At 38.0% G+C, this 20180-nt stretch overlaps 1 protein-coding gene across 2 annotated transcripts in view; it reads right to left on the minus strand.

Moving 5' to 3' along the window:
* CPNE4 (copine 4) overlaps positions 1 to 20180 on the minus strand; it is a 227630-nt gene that overhangs the window by 78585 nt on the left and 128865 nt on the right. For both annotated transcript variants that reach the window (XM_017818008.1, XM_017818007.1), the window contains exons 4-7: positions 19146 to 19217; positions 15801 to 15875; positions 10400 to 10483; positions 9365 to 9454 (exon numbers count right to left, since the gene is read on the minus strand). In XM_017818008.1, coding sequence (XP_017673497.1) covers positions 9365 to 9454; positions 10400 to 10483; positions 15801 to 15875; positions 19146 to 19217 — 321 coding nt within the window. The remainder of the gene's footprint in view (positions 1 to 9364; positions 9455 to 10399; positions 10484 to 15800; positions 15876 to 19145; positions 19218 to 20180) is intronic.

Below are 20180 nucleotides of genomic sequence, written 5' to 3' on the forward strand. Positions count from 1 at the left end.
ACATTAATTTATAATTAGGTCCCTGAAGATACTTACTGTAATTTTTTTTAAACAAATGTATTATTTTGCCTTAAATTTGATTCTGCTATGTTCCCTGAGAATACTACAATCTAAAATACACATATTTTATTATCTGCAACATGTAGCCATTTTTGCATGGCAGTATGTCAGCATGTAAACTACAAAATACAATTCATGAGTAGAATTTTAAGGTACTCTTTCTGTTTAAGTATATAGTTCATAGCAAAGGATACATTTATCACAAGATTTAATAGCAAGAGAAGGATTTCCATGAGTGTGTAATTTTTGATTTACACAGTAAAAAAGATATCTCAAAAGAAACCAAAAGCCTTTATAAGTTGGTTATATGTCACCAATGTAAGGCTTTGCTACTTTATGAGAGACTGAAATGAGATTGTCTGGAAATTGTCTTCCCTATTCTTTCCAGTCTCAACAAAAAGAAATGAAAAAAGAATATGAAAAACTGGTTAGACTTTCATTTTTTTTCTCATTTTTAATATCATGAGATACTGTAAGTCACACAGCAAAATGTCCTGTAGACACAAAGGCATGAAACTGATGGATATGCAACACTTAAAATTCTCTCACTACAGCATTCAGCTGTTTTACAAGGTTACAGCTAAGCCTAATCCTGATCTGCTTTAGTGAAAGCAGAGCTTCATTCAATTATTTTAATTCAAAAGTGGTTTCTAGACTTCTACAGTAAGCAGCTCTGCAGCTAATACTGGAGTCTGTAAGGGTGTTCAGTGCACTATCAACACAGGGATATGAAAATCAGGAAGAATGTAGAGGTCATTTAATTAATTGGCATCCTGTATGCCCACCCTCCAGTGGGGAACTGATCCTCATTACCAGGGCTGTGCTTTGTTTCTTTTTAAATGGTCCTCAGAATGGGATTTAGTATCTTATCGACTACTGGCCTGTGAAGGAACCAGACATTTCTGATTTGGATTACAGTGAGCAGCACTTGTAGGAACCTCTGTTTCATTTCAGGGGACTAAAACTCGATTTCAAAACAGCTCAAGAGAGGGGGAGAGAGCCTTTCAAAACATTTCTCATACTGATGACTTGCATACCAAAGCTGTGGAAGGCTGTATTTATTTGTCTTGAGATGGAACCATGGAGGCAGTAAGCAATTGAAGGAAGCTCACAATAAATGCAATGTACAAATTATTTGGAAGAAATTCTCACTTATTTGCAAAAGAGAAACAGAGTGAACACTCCTCAGATCCCCTAAACCAGACAAACATATTCACACATAACATTTTTCTTGGTTTTGTCCTCTCTGTTTCAGACTATGAATGTTTCTTGCAATGTCATGGGGAAATTTCTTCATTTCTGCCCAAGAGCTCATGGAACTGGAGGTTCTGGTAAGGAATGGGAAGCAAAAATCTCCTTTGACAGGATGAACTCTTTAAACTTGGTCTGTCAGAGTCATTCAACGGATGGGAGAAAGACTTCTGTCTCTCACTAGCCTGCCACTTTTAGTCTCTTCTGTTTTCAGTCTTCTACCACCATCTTTATCAGCAGCCCGAGCCCTTGGAGATGTGAATATCATCTCTTTTCTTTTTAACCCCTGTATATCAAATGATCTCTCCTTGTGCAATCCACTTGGACCCTTAATTATTGTGACAACACTTGTCATTTAGACAGCTCTTTCATCTTCAAAGCACTTCACAAACATCAATTAACCCAAATCTAGATTAATTAATCTGACAATTAATTTGCTATATATCCAGCAGTTACCATAATGGAGAACAAACTAGTGCCTATTAAAGTCATTAGAATGAGCTCACTTGCTTTAACAAATACAGGATCAAGCTAATTTCTTGAGTCTATTTCTCTCTCCTAAATCTTAACTGCAATCTGGTACTTTTTTCCACAGCATCTTCAACTGCTTTAGCAAGAATACAGCCAAGTAAAGGCAACATAGAAAATGGAATCTGTAAACTGAGATCAGACACACATGGAGTTAATCAGTTTTGTTTTAAGGGTGGTCTTAAATCTTGCACCCTACCTGCACAGAGTTTATGAAGATTGATCAGGTCAGTCCTTGACATGCTCAGATAAATCAGGGTTCTAAACACACTGCTGTGATTAGTGAATTCAGGAGGCACTCATATTATAAACCAATTGTTAAATTATAGATTAACCCAAACTGACAAAGCAGGGTGATTGGTTGCAGCAAATTCCCCCCAGTCACTGTAGACCTTACAAAGTAGACAACTTGAGGTTTTAATAATCAGTGTAGCACCTGCTACCACAGGCAAATAGAGAGAACAAGGGGAATATGAGAAAGGACAAGAAACATTTACTAGAAAAGTAGGTCCAATGGTATTTGTGCAAGGAGGTCTCAGAAACTGGCTTTTACAGTTTTTCCTCAAAATAATGTATCACTCTTTCAGAAGACTGTATTAAAACTCCTACGCTAATTAAGCAGTATGCACTTATACAAGTGTTTCTCTTCATATATTAAATATACACCTCAGCATGATATTTAAGCCTATTTTTTTTTTCTTTTGACCACCAAGAAGGAACTTTTTATTATCTAAAATTATCAGCTGTACAGTTAGCTTTAGAAGAACTTTGCTAAAAATTCACAACATGATAACATCCTTAAAATGGCTAATAAATATTATTCAGACTATAAATAAAGATTTGCACTCTCAAAGAGTGAGGCAATTATTCTATAGGTTCCAGGAAAATGCCCTGACCTAATGAAAAAGAAATAACTTGAAAGCATCTTTTGATTCATATTGAAGACATGTAAAGATTGAGGCCCCTTTTCTTGCTTTTGAAGACTTTCTACAAGAAGGACTCCATATGCAAATTCAGGGTAAGCGAGCCAGGAATGATTGGCTCCAATGGCATTAATTTGGTGAGTAAATTGAAGGGAAAATGTAGAACCGCTTAGTTAATTAGGTATGACTGAAATCACCCAATCAAGTAAATAAACAGGAGGTCTAGCCTATGCTGTAATTTGTTCTTGGTGCCAGACTCTTTCTACCTGGAATTAAAAGTGCAAAGAAAACAGCAACAATAAATGAGTCTTCTCTTATGGAACAGTGTGAAATCCTTCAGTTCATGCCTTTCTAATCATCATTTGACACTGCTTGAATTGCCTTTTGTGCCACATGCTTTTTAAAATCCTGCACAAATTATTGCTGTTGACCATAAACTATATCTTTCCACATTAGTGCTTCAAACACTCTGACAGCTAAACTGTGAAAGAATAAAAGCACTAATGGATTTGTCTAAACTTATTACTTATTCCTTGTATCTTAAGCTTTACTTGGCCGTCTTCACAGGTTCTGCTTGGTTACTTTAACTAGCAGCTTTCAGAGATATTGAGGGTTTACTGAAGGATAACAGTTTATAACATACCAGTTTATAATATAAGCAGAACTGTAGTCAAGTTTTAAAGGTCACTGAAAGCTTATTGATCTAGAGAACACTGCAGTAATAACTCAGAGAATATAAAACTAACCAGTACTATTTGCTTTTCTTTAACTCAGAATGGAGAAAACAATACATTTACAGACCTATAAGAAACATTTTTTCCCTTAATGATCCAACATTCTGCATGAAAGAATCAACATTTTAAGAAATCAGATGGAAACAGAAGGTTACAATTATCTGAAGAAGACCCAGTGTTCCATCCCCAAAAATGCCATAACAGGCATTGTTAAGATTGTTATCTTAATAACACGATTTTAATTAATAAAATTAAAATGAAGTGATCGGCCGTTTCCTTCCAGAATAATGTCAAAATCTTTCTTGTAGGCTGTGGAGCTTCTTGTATTAATATTGTAAGCAAGGATCACATTATATAATAGTGTATTGGGTCTGGCTGAGCTGGAGTTCATTTCCCCATGATAGCCAAGGTCAACCCACCACAAAAAAATATTAACAAGGAAGAGGCACTGCATAGATTGTTAATTAAAGCAAAGTGTAGTTCTATCAAGAAGACTTTGTTAGAAATGACCTACCAAAAAAAAGTAGAAAATTCATGGTCTATGAAAATTCACATTGGAATGGGCCATGTAGTGCTATTTATCAAGGTCTTAGGGCTGAAATTAATTGAAAATCACATGACCTTTAACCTTCTGAATGCATCTCACTAGCCCTAAAAGTATCACAGATACTCTGGGGCTTACAAGCATCAGCAAATAGAACCCTCAGCAGAAAAACCAAACATAGAATTCGTGTGCTAAGACACAGCTACTCCAATAGATTGTATGGGCAGAGCCAAGGAAGTCAACCAGACATAAGAGAGAATGGAGAAGAATGGCAGAATCAGGTTTTAACCTCCTTAGAAGTACACAGGAAGAGGCAACTTTCCCATGGTTACCCAAAAGTAAGCAACAGTACTGTCTCAGGGCTTCATGCTGCAAAGAGCTGTTCACACACTCCGAGGCTGTATAACCTGACGTATGGAGCAACCCTGGTAACCATGGCTGTGGGTCCCATTCATAACTGTGCATGCACAAATTTCATTTGGATCATCATCTGTAATCCGGGTTGCGCAGGGATGAAACAATAAAAAAACTGACAGGAGTGATACAGTTGTAACCTACAGATTTTTGCAAGGTAGAAAAGTATCTAATGGACATTCTTCTTCTGAAGATTTCCCCTATGTGGGTGGAAGATAGAGAGGACTTTCTATACAGATATGACATGTACTTCCCCCTCGCCTTGCAGCTTATCACTTCATCTCAACTATGTTTATATTCTAGGGGTTTTCTTCCTCTTTTCCTTATGAACAGAATTTCTTTTGGTGATGTTTTCCATACAACCTCAGCAGAAGATATAAGTACTCTACGTCTTGTGCCCTGTTTGGCCTGTGCATAACAAGCACCTTGTTATGTGTTTATTTCCCAAGTATTACAGTATCTAATATCAAACCAAAAAGAGGTTATTTTTCTGTGTACATTATCATCACTCCTCTAGAAAAACAGGAATCCTGCAACTATTAGAATGAGTGGATAGTAGATGATTCCTACCAGAAAATACAATAAAAGCCTATATTTCAGATAATCTTTGACAGCAACACACCTCACATTCTGAAACCAAACTTGAATGCCAAAGTTCCACAATTTACAAGACCTTCAGACCAGCAGATTAGGATAAAAACTGCCCTGAGAAGGATTATAATCATCAGTCAGATTTGCCAGTAATTACCATTGTGAATTGAAGTTCTTTAGACTTTAGAAAAGCAATGCACTACTTTTGGATCGAAGAGGTATTTTGCAATACATACACAAATTGTCTGTCCTGTTAGCACTAAAAGAAGGTATGAACGGCACTGAAGTGTGACCAGACTTCTCAGATGGTTTCAATGTCTGGGAAAAAAAGCTCAGTAGGTTCATAAATCTAATATCTCCTTTTTATAATAAAACCTAGAGCAGCAATAATTGCAATAAAGTTTTACAAGGCATCCTGAGAGGAATAAAATACTCACTGTTCTCTGTACCACAGATAAATAAAGCAAAATTAGGGTTTTTTTAAAAGTCCATAAGGAATTTGAATTAACAGACTTTGTAAAGGATGCTAGCAAAAGACTTCTGAGGCAGACTCTAATTACTGGCTGCTTTGATTTTAGTGACCTTCTTTATCTTATCTTTCTAAGCAGATATTTAAACCAGAAAGTTTCAAATGCCCAGACAGTGTAAAGACTGCTTTGGGTACAAGACTAATGAAGATCAAACTTCTGTAAATTGATCTGTATTGTTTTAGTGTACTTCTTCCATTAATCCTCATTCCTCATGACACAAATCTGACCCCTAATCTCCATGCCCATGTGATTTCAGTGGTAGAGATGAAAGGCCAAGACTTCAGTGCTACGTATAGCCTATAGAGGGAAGCCAAAGGTAGTGACAGTTGTAGTGTGTCTGCAGTTGTTAAGAAGTCTTGCAGAATTTCCACAAGTTGATATATCTCTCCAAGCATTGCTGACGCCTCTTTAAGCCTTAATTTAGATTATGCTTTCCAGAGTGCGTGAAAAAATAACAGCAGGTAGAGATACAAAACTACCCAGCCTTATGCAATTACTGCTCACAGTGATCAAGCAATCTTGGCAAGAAGCTGGTGCTCAGCAAGGCAGCTGGAATACACTAAATCTCCCCCACGTTAAATATGACACAGGGAATTCTTCCAACACTTAGCAGAAACATATTGCTATATACTTTATGAAGTGAAACAAAGCAACTAAAGTCAAATGTTCCAAAATATGGTTGTGCGAAGAGTGGACCGCTTAGTCAATGTAAATTAAAATATAAATATTCATACAGTGCTATACCAGTCACAGATGCTTCATCTCTCTAATTCTTATAATTTTTGCTCTTCTGTCCTCACTGCCATCAAACTCCTAGGTTATAGACCATACAGAAAGGAAGAAAATAATCATCTGACAAGTGCTTATGTTATCTGTCAAATACAAGTGATTTGGGGGGATGCTCTACCATAACAGACTTATCTTACACCCACTAAAAGTTATAAAGGGTCTGAAATAAGTGTCATGACTTTTTCTTATTTTACAGCCATAATTAACATTAAAATATTCCTGCACTCATGAATGATCTGTTGCAAATCTTAGTACTTTTAGCTTTTCTGCAAATGACTGAAGTGCAGCCTCAGGCAAATACTCAAATATCAGGGCCTGCAAACATTTGCATACACAAATAAAACATGTATTCTCTCAAAAAGAAAAAAAAAAACTATATTGAAAATTGTGAATATGTTCATAAGATCCATCTTGCCCTGGTTTTCTTCTTTAGCCATACTTTCATTGACTTTCCCCTCATCTTGTCTACAAGCAGTCCTAAAGGACTATTCTTGTTCCTCTTCACTTCTTCCTTTTCAGCCTCTCTTTTGAAGTATCATCTGCGAAAAATTTTGATTACTATCACTCTGCTCATAGCTCAAAGACCACCTTTATTCCCAGACCCATCTTCTTCTATCCAAGCTGAAATCTCAGCCTTTCTCATACCTTCTCACCTCAGCTTCAAAGAGATTAAAGCATGTCTCTCACTGCAGAACCACATTCCTCTACCCTTATGGACTTGCCACTTGCTGATATCCCAAACTTCACATTTTGTTTGCTTCTCTTCCTAGGTTTTCTCATCTAAGTGATTTAAAGGCCACATGTACACAGTGTGGTGAAGGCAGTGCTTAGCTAATTCTGCTTTTCATTTTAGTGGCACAATTCTGATCCAATTCTTTTCTCAAACCTATATAGTCACATTACAGGGCTAACGAGCTCCATCTGCCCGGGGGTCTGGGAATCGAACCCGGGTCGCAGCGGTGAGAGTCCTGCACCCTAACCACTAGACCACCAGAGGCCCCCTAAGGATTGCCCTGTAAGGCAATCCATCTAAGAGAAGGTCACTCTAAACAAACCTACGTCCTGGGGACCTCACTGCCACTGTCCAAGTTTGCTCGGCCCCGGCAGATGAACCTCAGGATTAAAGGGTGGGCTCAGTTCAGCGCACGCTGTGTCTCACCTAAAAAATCCACTGCGCAGGCTCGAAGGGTTAATGACCTTTCCCAAATCTTCGCTCGCGAAGACTGGCCATTATATTATTATTATAGTCACATTACTATGGGATGCTACTCATTTAAATTTAAGCTACCTCAAGAAGTACATCCTGTAAGGCCAGGCACAACTGACTGCTCCAAGTGACTGTCAGATATAAGCTGGACTAGGTGTTTTTGGGACCTTGTGACAAGGAAGAGACAGGTTACAACCTTCTGCATCTGGTTGTGTAAGATGCACCCTCGGAGTGGCTGCATAACACAGGTAATCTGTCACATTACATCGCTTCTTCAGCCTCTCAGCATTTCATATTTTGAATATACCGTGTTCTTTAGCATTGCCCCCTACACCTCCCTTTCACCCTTCAGAATGCTGCAGCAGCTACAGCACTCCCACAAGCTTTAACCATGTTGCCTCTGCCTGTATGTCCCACCTGCCTATATGGCCTGCCATTCTCTCATACATCAAAGAACTGCTCACCACCCCTTTCCAAGCTTTCATAGCTCACTCCATTCAAACACAAAATCTCAGCTCTCAGCCCTGCCTGAGCTGTGATGCGAACACATTGTCCAAATATGTACCATCTCTGCTTTTTCCAGCGCTTCCATTTTGTCACAAAGTAGCAGCCCAGGCATCAGAGGTGCCAATAGAGGTGCCAGCCATGGTAGTGTTCCTTGGCCTTCACTGTCCTTTGAGTCAGTCATATTACAACCCCTGGATGGTAGCTGCTCTTTTTCACCCTCTTTTCCTTTCCTGGAGGTCTATATTGCTTACACAACACCGAGTTATGTGCTTATCTTCTGTGTTTCAGGCAACCAATATATACCTATTTAATCTACCCAGGAAATTCATAAAATTGCAACCTCCCAAGATAACAAAGTCCTTATCCTAACACTTCACATAACTGTCATCCTACACATACTACAATAAATAACTCCTCTACATTTCTTCATTGGCATTAGAAATCCTCTTCAGCCAATATTGTTAATTTTGCTTACATTTTAAAATGGAGGCTGTTCTTTCTGTACAGCTTATTCTCTATTTCATCTCCTACAACTCTATTCCAATCCCACTGAACATGCCAAACTCAACTGGTTTTGACCATTTACCAGCTAAGGGGTAGATGGGAAGATCTTTCACCACTGCTTTCCTGTGCCACCTGAGATGTTGAGCTTCCTTCACAAATCTCAGGTACGTGTCACAAACACATTGTCTTGGCCTCCTAAGTATCCTGTATTTCATTTACTTCATCCTTCACTTCTCCTTGTGGCATCTTTCATTGTCTTCTCAAGCTTCCTCACTCTTTTGGTACTTCTTTTTCCCTTGAACCCATCTTGTTTGCCCAACAGTGCCACAGGGCAACAGGGAACACAAACAATTTATAGTTAAACATTTATATCTGTGTCTTCCTTGTGCATCCCCAATACCATACAAACATATACATACAAGCACTGTGTCAATACCACTGTTGTTCCATAATAACAGGGCTAATTTTGTGAAGTTATAAATCACAATTCAAGCATTCATAAGATTCCTTTCCACCGATCTGTGGCATGCATTTTAACATATCCACACCAGCATTTTATTTTTGTCTAGCTGCAAAGAGTATAATCTGTTGATTACAGTGGATTACCACTTCTCTGCATCCTTAATTTGATTATGGTAATCATAATGTGGTAATCAGCTGTGTGATCATCTCTTCCATCAAGGAAGAAGGAAGTGCAGAATAGCAATCTACACTTGAAAAAGGGAGACAAACTTTCATTTTCTATGAGTAAAACTATTAAAAAGGTAGGAATGACTTCTGACCTTTAGCCTGCGGTCTTGGTCTCCACTGCACAGAGAATTTACAGACACTTTGAAGGTCTTCCATGCTGGATTTAAGTTATTCATCACAACCTGTGAGTGAAAATAAAAAAGGGACACATTAACATTTCTACATCTCCAAAACGAATGCTAACAAGAGCCACAATTTTCAATACAATACGTTAACCAGAAAGAGAAAGAAAGCAGAGCTCAGCTGGAGTTTTCAGAAAAACATGCATGGAATATGTGTCCTTGAGCAATCCGCAGTTTGAAACACTCCTCTGGAAAGCCCCCAAAAGGAGCACAGGTAGGAAATAGACTCATATTTCCCTGCATATATCATGTGTAGATCATGCTGAAGAAATTGCTCCAGCACTGCCATGCCTCAGCAGGAGTGTAACTCACAAGGGACAGGTTGTAGAACTGAACTGGAAGCCATGGAAGAGACGCAGGAGTAGGCAATAGGGATGGGCAACATCAATTTACAGGCACATTGGTTTGCCTGGCTAGAAAGACTTTATGGAATCCATAACAGGCTTATAAACCCAAATACCCACCGCAGCTCCACCCTGTACACATAAATGCTGCTTTTTAAGATAATGCCAGTCATTAGCAGGGAAGCAGTAATGTCACTGGGACACAAGAAACAAATGTAAAGCACTCAGATTACAAATGTCTTTAGCACCAGCACTCTGGGAGGAGGTAGAGAAGATGCAACATAGCATTAGTGGGAAAATATGATACTATCTGTAGCATGGTTTTGGCTAAATATCATATCTGTAACTATGGACCTTCAAACAGAGTATCTGCCAATTTATTTAAATTTGGACCTTTGGTTTCAGTATCTTCTGCCTTTACTGTAAGATACATAAATCAAGACCTGATACCCACTAGTTAATAATTACACTAGAGTGTAACACTAGAAACTGTTTTTAAACGTGAGTGTTTGCAATAACATTTGTGATATGGGAGGCATAAACTATTCCTCCTGACAGCCCTTCTATGCCCTTGGTGAGTAAATCCAACTCTATCCCTTACCTCAGTTCTATGAACAAGTTGCTGGGTTGCATCATCATTCACGCGAAAAATCTCCAGGAAAGGATCAGATTTGCTGAAAAAATCCTAAAATAAAATATAGGACAGGTTACTCTCAAGGATTCTTTTTCTTTGAATTTTGCAGGCACAACGCACTGGTGCTTCCCTGACTGCTAACGACAAAGGAGAGCCAGCATAGTTTTAGAGAGACCTCTTGGTGTCTCTCAGCAATGTTTCATTCTTGTCTTTGTCCACAAGGATTTCCGTGGCACTGTTGTTGTACCCAGTTTGACTATTTAGTCATAGCATGTAGAACGGTAAAATGTCCTTTTCCCTTCTTACACCTAGTCCAGATTCCTGAGCTTTAGCCCCTTCATTCAGGTAGCTTGTTTCTTTCTGTCTCCATACCTGTTTGGTCTTTTAACATCAGTTTTATGATGTATTGAACTTTGAAGCTTATTCTACAGTGGGGTTGAATTTCACACTATTCACCCACCCTCTCAAAACATAAGTTAATTGGCCAAGACATTGTGTGCTACCAACTGTCAAGACAGATAGAGATGGTTAGAGAAGCAAGACCTCTTTAGGATGTGATAACATGGTCTGTGCTAAGACGACAAACAGAGAGGGGGAATGCAGAAAATAACTTGATATCTCTAAGTACAAGCAAATCTGTGACAGAAAACTGAGGTTCATATTCATATACCCACTGCACTGCAGAACACCTTCCCCTAGTCTTGCATTCAGCTAACAATCCTGAACTGTCTTACACAAACCTAAATTAAGTTGCTTTCTATAGCGCTGCTGCAGTTTGGCCAGAGACACTTTTGTTTCAACATCTCATTTATTCTGGACATGCTGGCTGCAGAGGCAGAAGAGTGGTTGGGTGTTAACCCTCCACAGCTGGAGGGGGAAGCTTCAAATTTCTAACTGTGCAATGCTGGAAGAGCAGGATTTAAATGGACTAAGCCTTATTTCCTGTATTTCAAGTCCTTTCCTCATTTTTCTCTTCAAAAGAGCACATGATTAACTTGTGCATAAGAATATTATTCTTCTCTGTAGGCCATATCCAAAACCACAGACCTCCATGTCAGCTTGGGGAAATGAGAAATTCTGTTTGCTCTCCAAGTGTTTCTAGAATAGTGGTAGTGTAAAAATTATTGTAATACATGCAGTTCTACAAATTTCTCATCATAAATGTCCACCACACTTATTTTTTACTGGCTGGATAGCCATTGGGATGGGAAGAGTTTTGGATAAGATGCTAGCCAAAGTCTGGGCACACCACTTTGGTCAAATTTATCATTAGGGCATTTTCACAATTCTGCAACTACAAAACAAACAAACAAATCAGGGCTTTGAAAAGAGACACCTGAATTTGAATGTCTGGAGAAAGAAGTAAGTCCCTAGGGACCAGGAAGCCTTGGGAAAGGCTCAAACAACCTAAAGTCTTGTCACGTCCTAAAAATGACATAATGTGTTCAGAGTGCTGTTCTGTCAATGGTCTGTTTCTTTACCTCCTAAAGAAAAGTTAACAGCATGTTCAGGAACTGATGCAAAGCACGTGAATATGCATTTGTTAAATCTTATCATGGGGAGCACAAAACAACAAAGCTGCATTTTTACCTATTTGTTCCAATTACACAGTAAACAGGACATTTTCTTTTAAAGTGTGTAAAACCAGTGCAAAAACCAACAAAGTCTGTAACTCCAAGATTTGCCTCAAGGCCCTGATATACATTTAGTATCTGGACTCCACTCAGCACTTGAAACTCGTAGTATATACAGGATTTACTGCCAGATTACCAGTGCATAGCAAAGAGAACAAGCAGAGAGTGAGGATGCTGGTTGAATCACAGTGACACTAAAATCTACAGTCCATAGGGCTAAAAAAGATTGAGCTGCCTCTTCTCACACATAGGGTATACTGACTGAAGCTGAGTATAAGCTTAATATTAGCAGCTTTTTTATCAAACATGAATTTGATAAGTTATTTGAAAGAAAACACCTGAAAATGATACATCCAAGGATTGCACCCTGGAGTGCAGAAAAATTCAGAAAGGAAACCAAGAGTTCATAAAAGACTCAAAATATAGTATCTTTCCCAGCTGAGTATCATAAAGCTGTAACAGTATCAGCACAAGGGAAGTAATTTTTAATATCTGGTTTTAACTATCAAGGTAATACCACATAAACGGAAAGATTTTAATACTGGATGATGGCTTATATCATTCCCCCTTTAATGCAAAAACAAAGCCTAATTCCTTTCAGAATTAAGGTACAAATAAAAAATCCTTGTATATTGAAGAAGCTTTGTGGTAAGTAAAAAATGACAAGCTGAAGAAACATTTGCTTTCATAGCTATTAACATTTTCAAAGCTTTTTGATTATTATGCTGCATCTAACAGCTTTGCATTATCTCAAAAGAATATCCTCTGAAATGAGAATAGCAGCAATATAATGTTGTGCTATTTTAATAATATATAAATGATTAATATAATTAATTTGCTAGTGGTATAATGCACGTTGTTCTTTCAGTATGTGCAGCAGTCACACAGTAATAACACATGTACATAGCTTAACCTTTAAAATTTTATCTACCTCTGCTTCTAAGCACCTAGTTTGATACATCTTTTAGAGATTAATTTTCAGAGCATGACATTTTTTAGAATTCAGGTTTGGGGATTAAGGCAATGGTCCCTCAAAAAAGGGCTGAAATAGCCAAAAGACTAAAATTTTGAAAATTCTTCAGCAGCAAGACAGGGCATTTGAGGACTTTTTTGAGAGAGTAGTTTAATACTGGGGAACTATATAAAAAAGCAATATTAGCTTGGATTTTGCAGACATTTGCTGGGGAATCTTTCCCAAACAATAACTCTCACAGACTAGGAAAAGCAGTTTGCCTGCCTCAGTGCTCATAATTTATTATAGCTATCATAAAAAACATAGCTGCTTGTTATGGTAATTGTGACACAGCTATTAATGCAATAGAACCTTCTCAAAAGTTATTGTTCCACTGTGAAGTGTTCTCAATGGAAATCTTGAAACAAAGATGTGCCATCTGAGCTGACAGGGCTTCAATAAAACATGAAAATGCAGTAATATCTTCCAAACAAGCAGTGCAATAAAAAATATAACCTTTATCTCTGCAAAGTCAATTAACTAAAGGAAAGTTTCATACCTGTCACTTTCCAATAATTTTTCACTGAACGTTTTAGCCATCTCTCCAGGAAAAAATGAGCAGGCTTTACTTGTTTCGTAGCTTCTCTAAGATTCTTGCAGTTTTAAGTGGAGAGAGTAAAAGACCCTCAACAAACACATCCTGCCTGTTAAATTATACCAAAGAATTTTGTTAAATCTTAAAAAAACCAACAATTGTTCACATATTTTTCCTTAGTGGAGGAAATGTATACATTTAAGGACCAGAATCTAGATCCTCTTTCAAGGAGCTCTCCTTTAAAGGATAAAGGAAGGAAATTCCTGTCCATTCAGTATACCACTGATGGTGACGGATAGAAAGAATTTATTTTTTTTTTATCCTGAAAGCACATACACGACATCTCCCCAACCCTTCCTTTATCCACAAGTTGTAGGACGTTAGGATTCTACTTGTCTTCTTCCACTCCCATAGCTACCAGTGCAGGAACCCCACGGCTTACAAAAGTGACCTTGTAGCAGAGCATGAATGACTTCCAGAGGCATCCTCTGTCATTCGGGAGAATCCAAGGCCATTTCCAGCCCTCAGGCTGTTTCTCTGACATTATATCTCTACTCAGGTGTTCACTTCTATGAGTAGGGAGAAGCATGCAAAACCATGCTTAGTATTTTATAAAATGGGCTCTTCTCAATTCTTTGATTTTTGTTTTGGTTTGGGGGTTTTTTACCTTTATGCGACATCGGAGCACTCATTCTTTTTCAACAGTGGCTGAACTATGCAATTTAAGCAATTTCAAACCTTAATAACAATAATTACTAATAGTGCCTTGCATCTACTGATTTCAAAGTTCATTATAAGCCATATCAAAAGCTTTCTTATAGAAGAGGTGAGCCAATGTTCAGCAAGGTTTAGAGCTACATCTGTAGCTGGAGCAAATTGAAGACTTTCAACTGCAATAGGCTTCCAGTGATTTTCATCAGTTGAAGACAAGCAATCATAATATTTACAGCAGATTACATTTTACATTTGTGGAAAAGCAATGGCCAAGTGAAATCTTATGTTGTATATGTCCTCTCCTTTTTTTAGATGTGACAACATGTGGAACAGTAAGAAACTTGAGTACAAGTTTGGAAATCACCTCTAAAGATGTCTGTCTAAAGAGAGGTTGTTAAATCTATATTTCGACACCTAAATAAACCACGCAGTTCAAACCCAGTAAGACTCCAGCAAGTTTGAAAGAAGAAGGTAATTCTTCTTTCAGATGAGAAGCAAAATCAGGTTCTGATCATTTATGATTGCTAATGATCCTGAACACAGTAAAGTTATTTACCTGTATGTTCTAAATAAATTTCAGTACTATCAATCTTTCTGTGTACCTTCTGCTTGCCTGAGATTTTCCAGTACTATAAACCAAAAATATTTTTCATAAGTTACAACTTCATCTTGAAAACCTGATTTATGTATCCAAAAGTAGTCTCACTGATTTGATTTTAAGGTACTCACATGTCAAATGTTTACAAGAACACACTTGGAGCATCACAATCCTAAACCTTTGTACAGTGTTACCATATGCTTCTAATTAGAAGCACCTTCATATATAAGAAGGGACTACATACCTGAAATAATTGTATGTCTGCTATTACACTGAAATAACAGAGGGTAGCTTACAAGCAGTCATCTGGATTTCTTGGGCTGTAAGTTGCTTGAGACGCTTATTATTAATAAATTGCTAAACAACAAAAGAAATTTTCAGAAAGAGGTACTCATTATAATCCTGAGTCATAGTTGAGTCAGTGGAGAGTTTTCTTAGTAAAGAGGGACAAATTTTTTAACAGATACGCAAGAATCTATTTCTCATATTCAAGCTACATTTTGTTGAACAAAATGTCTATCGTGACACTGCTGTTATGAAGTCTTCTAGCTTTATTTTAGAACACTTCAATGATATCATCTTAGACTACTTACAGAAAGTTCACTTCTCTAAGCACTTCTGATCTGTGGCATTTTACATAATTAAATTGTCTTGGTTGTAGTGTAATTAACTTGTCTTGGTTTTAATTAGATTCCCTTGAGTTTTTTTTTTTAATTACTTTGCAACTTGAGGAAAGCCTTATTGTGAACACTCATCTGAAAACCCTGATGTGTTTAATAACATAAGGCCAAGAATATCTGTCTGGGAAAATCTCATCAAATTGTATTTGCAGGCATTCTTATTTCTTTTGGTAAGGTTAATATCAAGCAGCTTACCTTGTCATCCAATTTCCGTGCGCTGAATGAAAGTTCAACGTAGTCATCATTGCCAGACAATTCCTCAGCGATCACCTAAATGGAAAGCTACATTTGAGCTTTGCATGGTGTAATGAAAGGGGAGAATGATGTCACTTTTCAGTGTGAAGACTGTAGACCCCATTTAGGAAAGTGAAGTGTGGTACAAGTTAATATGATTCTCTTTGTCATCAGGAAGGGCTGAGGGCATTCAGCGAATCCCACCCTCAGCTGACAGATGTCACCTTGTTAAGCCCACAAACATGAATCACTTTGTGTCATGCAACTATGCCTTGTCAATCACCTGTCAATGGAGAGACATGAACATCTATCAGGGATCCCTTTTCTCTGACCAAGTACTTCTCAGATTGGACAAGGGAGAATTCTACAGTCTCACAGTGTCCAAGGGGACAAAAATGCTATACAAGACTTGTATTATATGGGTCTAAAGCCCACATAACCAACCAAAACAGCCTTCCTGAGTAAGACATTAAAATGCTTCAGGGGAGAGAATGTATTAAGCAAACCTGGGATACTTCACTGAAAAATGTTCTTTGAAACAGACCATATTATATTCTATTTCACAGCTATAAAACCTTTTCCCTATTGTGAATATTCTCCTCAGAGTTTAAATCTCCCAAAAAAACAATTTTCTCGGTGTTTCATGTCCACGGCCACACACCTGGCAGCCACACACCTGGCAGCCATGTCAGGTCCCCAGCCAGGCTCTGACTGTCTCCACTGCAAGGACTCAAGGTCCTTGGGGAACCACTGGGACACCACAACTATTCTTCAAACCAGCTTGGCAGCTGGCAGCAGCTATTAACTGCACCCCAAAACAGAGGGTTTTGGGGTCCCAAATATGGAGTCCTCATCAGAGATGCACATATTTCAGGAAGGGCAGCAGCTGCCAGAAGCAAGAGACACAAAGGAAGGAGAGGTAGGAGGTGTCAGAGGCCACCCTAAAGAAGATCCAGGAGGAGGCATGGAGAAGAGGACGCTGTTGGGAGCACAGCTGGAGATTCAGTCTCGGAAGGATGAGCTCCATTCTGGAGGAGGCACCTCTGAGAGTGGACTCCCACAGGTAAGCCTACACTGGAGCAGACGTCCTCGAAGGGACTGTGTCCTGTGTGTAAGCTCAGAGCAGAGCTGAGAAAATGAGTGAAAAACAAAGAGCAGCAAAAAAAAAAAAATCACTGTTTTATGATCCTCACCTGTGCCACCTGTCACCTCACCAAAGGGATTGAGCACAACGTACAATGAAGGCAAAGGGAATGAAGACTATGAGAAGGAGGTGTCTGAAGTTGATCACAAGGAAGGGGAAGGAAAGGTATTTTCCCTAAGAGGTTTTTTTTTTCTTATTTGTTTCTCAGTACCCAAATCAGTAGAAGCTTCCGCTGATTGGCAAAAAATTAAATTAAGTAAAATTCCCTGAGTTGAGACTATTCTGGCTGGGACACCTCACAGCAGTGAGCTGTGGTGCTTCTCCATGCAAAATATTTACATGCAGCCTCTTCCAGGCAAACTTGAGCTTGCTGGAAATTTGGCCTGTAGACTTTGACACATTTCTCCTCCATGTAGTCTGATGGTTTAAAATATATAGTTAAGCTGTATAGGACCAACAGTGCTGTGGGATTTGTACACCAACTTTCACAAATACTTTTAACTGAAAATAATGAACCTGCTCTTATGAAGTTTTACATACTTCTAACTGCAGAAGCTGAACTATGTTCTTTTGCACCCACAGCCATATTATAAAATTGTGTGGATGAGACATTACACAGTCAAAGGGCTAATAAAATTTCAGTAAAATATGCCAAGACAGGACCTTTCAAAATCCTATGAAAAACTCACAATTCAGTACACTGAACAAGTTAGGAAATTAGTATGTGTAACTTCCATGCTTGACAATATGACCCCAGGTCTAGAAATAATGATAAATAATCTGGTTTTACTTATTCTGTTGAGAGACCAAAGTTTTCACACAATATTTTTTGTCTGTGTTCAGTTTCTCCCATTTGAGGGAAGTAAACTTGCTCTTTAGTACTGCTGGTGAGAAGCCAAGGTCCCATATTTCATGGTTATCATCCAGTGTTAGGCCAGCAGGGACTATTTTCTCTCATCTTCTGTTTATTACAGTGATTTAATTTTTGCCAGAACACTCCATTAACAAGCCTAATGATTTAGTTGTACTAGAGCATTTGTGTTTGCACAAGACTAAACTTCTTTTTGTTCCTTAAAGAACAGGAGCGGAGTCCAGATCACCACAGGGATGGATGAGATTAAGTATGCCCAGATACGACCCAGCAGCCAAACCACACCAAGTTATTTAGGGAGCAAAACTCTCTCCTGGTTCTATTCAGCCAGAGGAGTGGGGAATTCCTTTCCAACCTCAGCTCAAAAATGAATTTATTGTATGCATTTAAGCAAATTCATTTGCAGCCAAGCACCAAGGAAGATATCTAAGAAATAAAACCTCCTGGGCCCTCTGAAAGCATTATTTCTCGCAGTCTTCTGTCTCTTCTGTGGTCCAAGGTAGAAAAAAAATCCAAGCAATCAAGCCAAAGGAAACCCATCTGGCTTACTGCACATCAAGGAAAAAAATACTTCTCAACCCTGAGAGGCAACAGAGCAGAGATCCCCAAAGCAGAATATTTTATTATAGCTTTTGTCTTAATGCAGAGCTGCAAATGTCACAAGAATGCAAGATTCAGTGCAGACAAGATTGATCTCCCAAACAAACTAGCACAGAGAAGGATGAAATAGAGGTAATACACTGATTTGCAGATTTCAAGATACACATGGAGGTATAACAATACAGCCCATAATTGCACTACCACACAGCTAAAACTAGTCTCATCAAACTTTGGAAGTTGCTGGGTGCATGTGTGTACTTTCTAAGTCTGGTTTTTTTTTTTTATTTTTTCCCACCTTTTTTTTTTCTAAGAACCTGGAAAAAATCCAAGTGAAAATAAACATTAAGCTCCTTCATGTGTCAAAGCAGGTCAAATGAATTTCTGAATGTTCTAGTTCTTCAATTACAAGTATTCAAGCGGTACAAGTTTCTTGCTGTCATCCAATTACCTTAAAAGTGGTAGTAGTAGTAGTAAATATTGTGGCTTTCGTACAAATCATACATTATTTGTTGCCATTTCCTTACATCAAACGTTTAGCAGAAACAGTACAAATAATCAAATAAACAACTGAAATACATTTCTCAATCAAGGGCTGTTCTGGTGACTTAGCAGGATGCTTTTAGGGAAGAATTAGTCACATTAGATGTTTCTAAATAACAGGAAAACAAGAGTGTATTTAAGATTGACTTACTGTTATAGATGACTTTCCTGCTGTGTTGCCATGTTTGAGTAAGGACTTGGAGAGTTTCCTCTGAGAAACAATCTGCACAAAAATAAAAACAAAGGGGAAAATAATTAGAATCTGTAGTAAATACATGCTTTATAGTGATTTCATTTTTTGCTTTTGTATCGAGCGCGTTTCTCAATTCACAATCAGTTAGCACAGTAAGACCATGATTGAGAAGAAAAGTTTCCCAGGAAGCCTGCAGACAGGATGCAATGGAAGATAACAAATGGTTGGGATCAAGCAGAATGAGGAGGACACAATTCACAGAGTTGAACAGAACAGTGAAAAAGACATTATAGATTTTCCTCAAGTATTGCAGTGATGGTGACAGAGCACAGAAGTAAGGTTTAAATATACTTAAAAGACAATACGAAGGGATAATCTACAGAGATACCTTCAAACTAACTTATTTTTATAGGAAACTGAAATCTGTTTACAAAGAGAAGGCATTTATTTTATTTCAAAATATCAATAACTCTAAATTCAGGACAGAAGCAAGCAATCTGCCCCACAGTTTTAGTTCCAAAATTGTCTTCTTTGCTTACCAGGTACCGGACCTCCCGTAGAACTCAGCACTATAAATAAACTTGTTCATTAACAAAATTATAAATGAACTTCAAATAAATGTTAGCAGAGTGATACTGACAAAAGATGTTATTTGCCATATCAGTAATAACTATAATTCCCTTATAATTTTGAAACATTTAAAACTAGATAAATAAAAACATAATAGAACAATTGCTAGGCTACAGTGATGTTCCAGCATATTAAGTCCCTCTTCTTTGTAAACTTAATGCTGTATCAATTTATTTTTAATTGGAAAACTTCAAAATGTAGACAGATGTTAAAGTAGCTCAAAACACAGTTTAGAAATCACAATATTATTTTTAATGTGACAAAACTGTAGTAGGATTGTGCTGTGCAGATACTGAGAAAAGATTGCTGTGTCCTAGGAGAAACCCTAGCCTCTTGAAAATTGTTTTTATGCTAGAAATAGTC

The sequence above is a fragment of the Lepidothrix coronata genome, unplaced genomic scaffold (genome assembly GCF_001604755.1).
Source record: "Lepidothrix coronata isolate B3197 unplaced genomic scaffold, Lepidothrix_coronata-1.0 Scaffold64, whole genome shotgun sequence".
Lineage (NCBI taxonomy): Eukaryota > Metazoa > Chordata > Aves > Passeriformes > Pipridae > Lepidothrix > Lepidothrix coronata.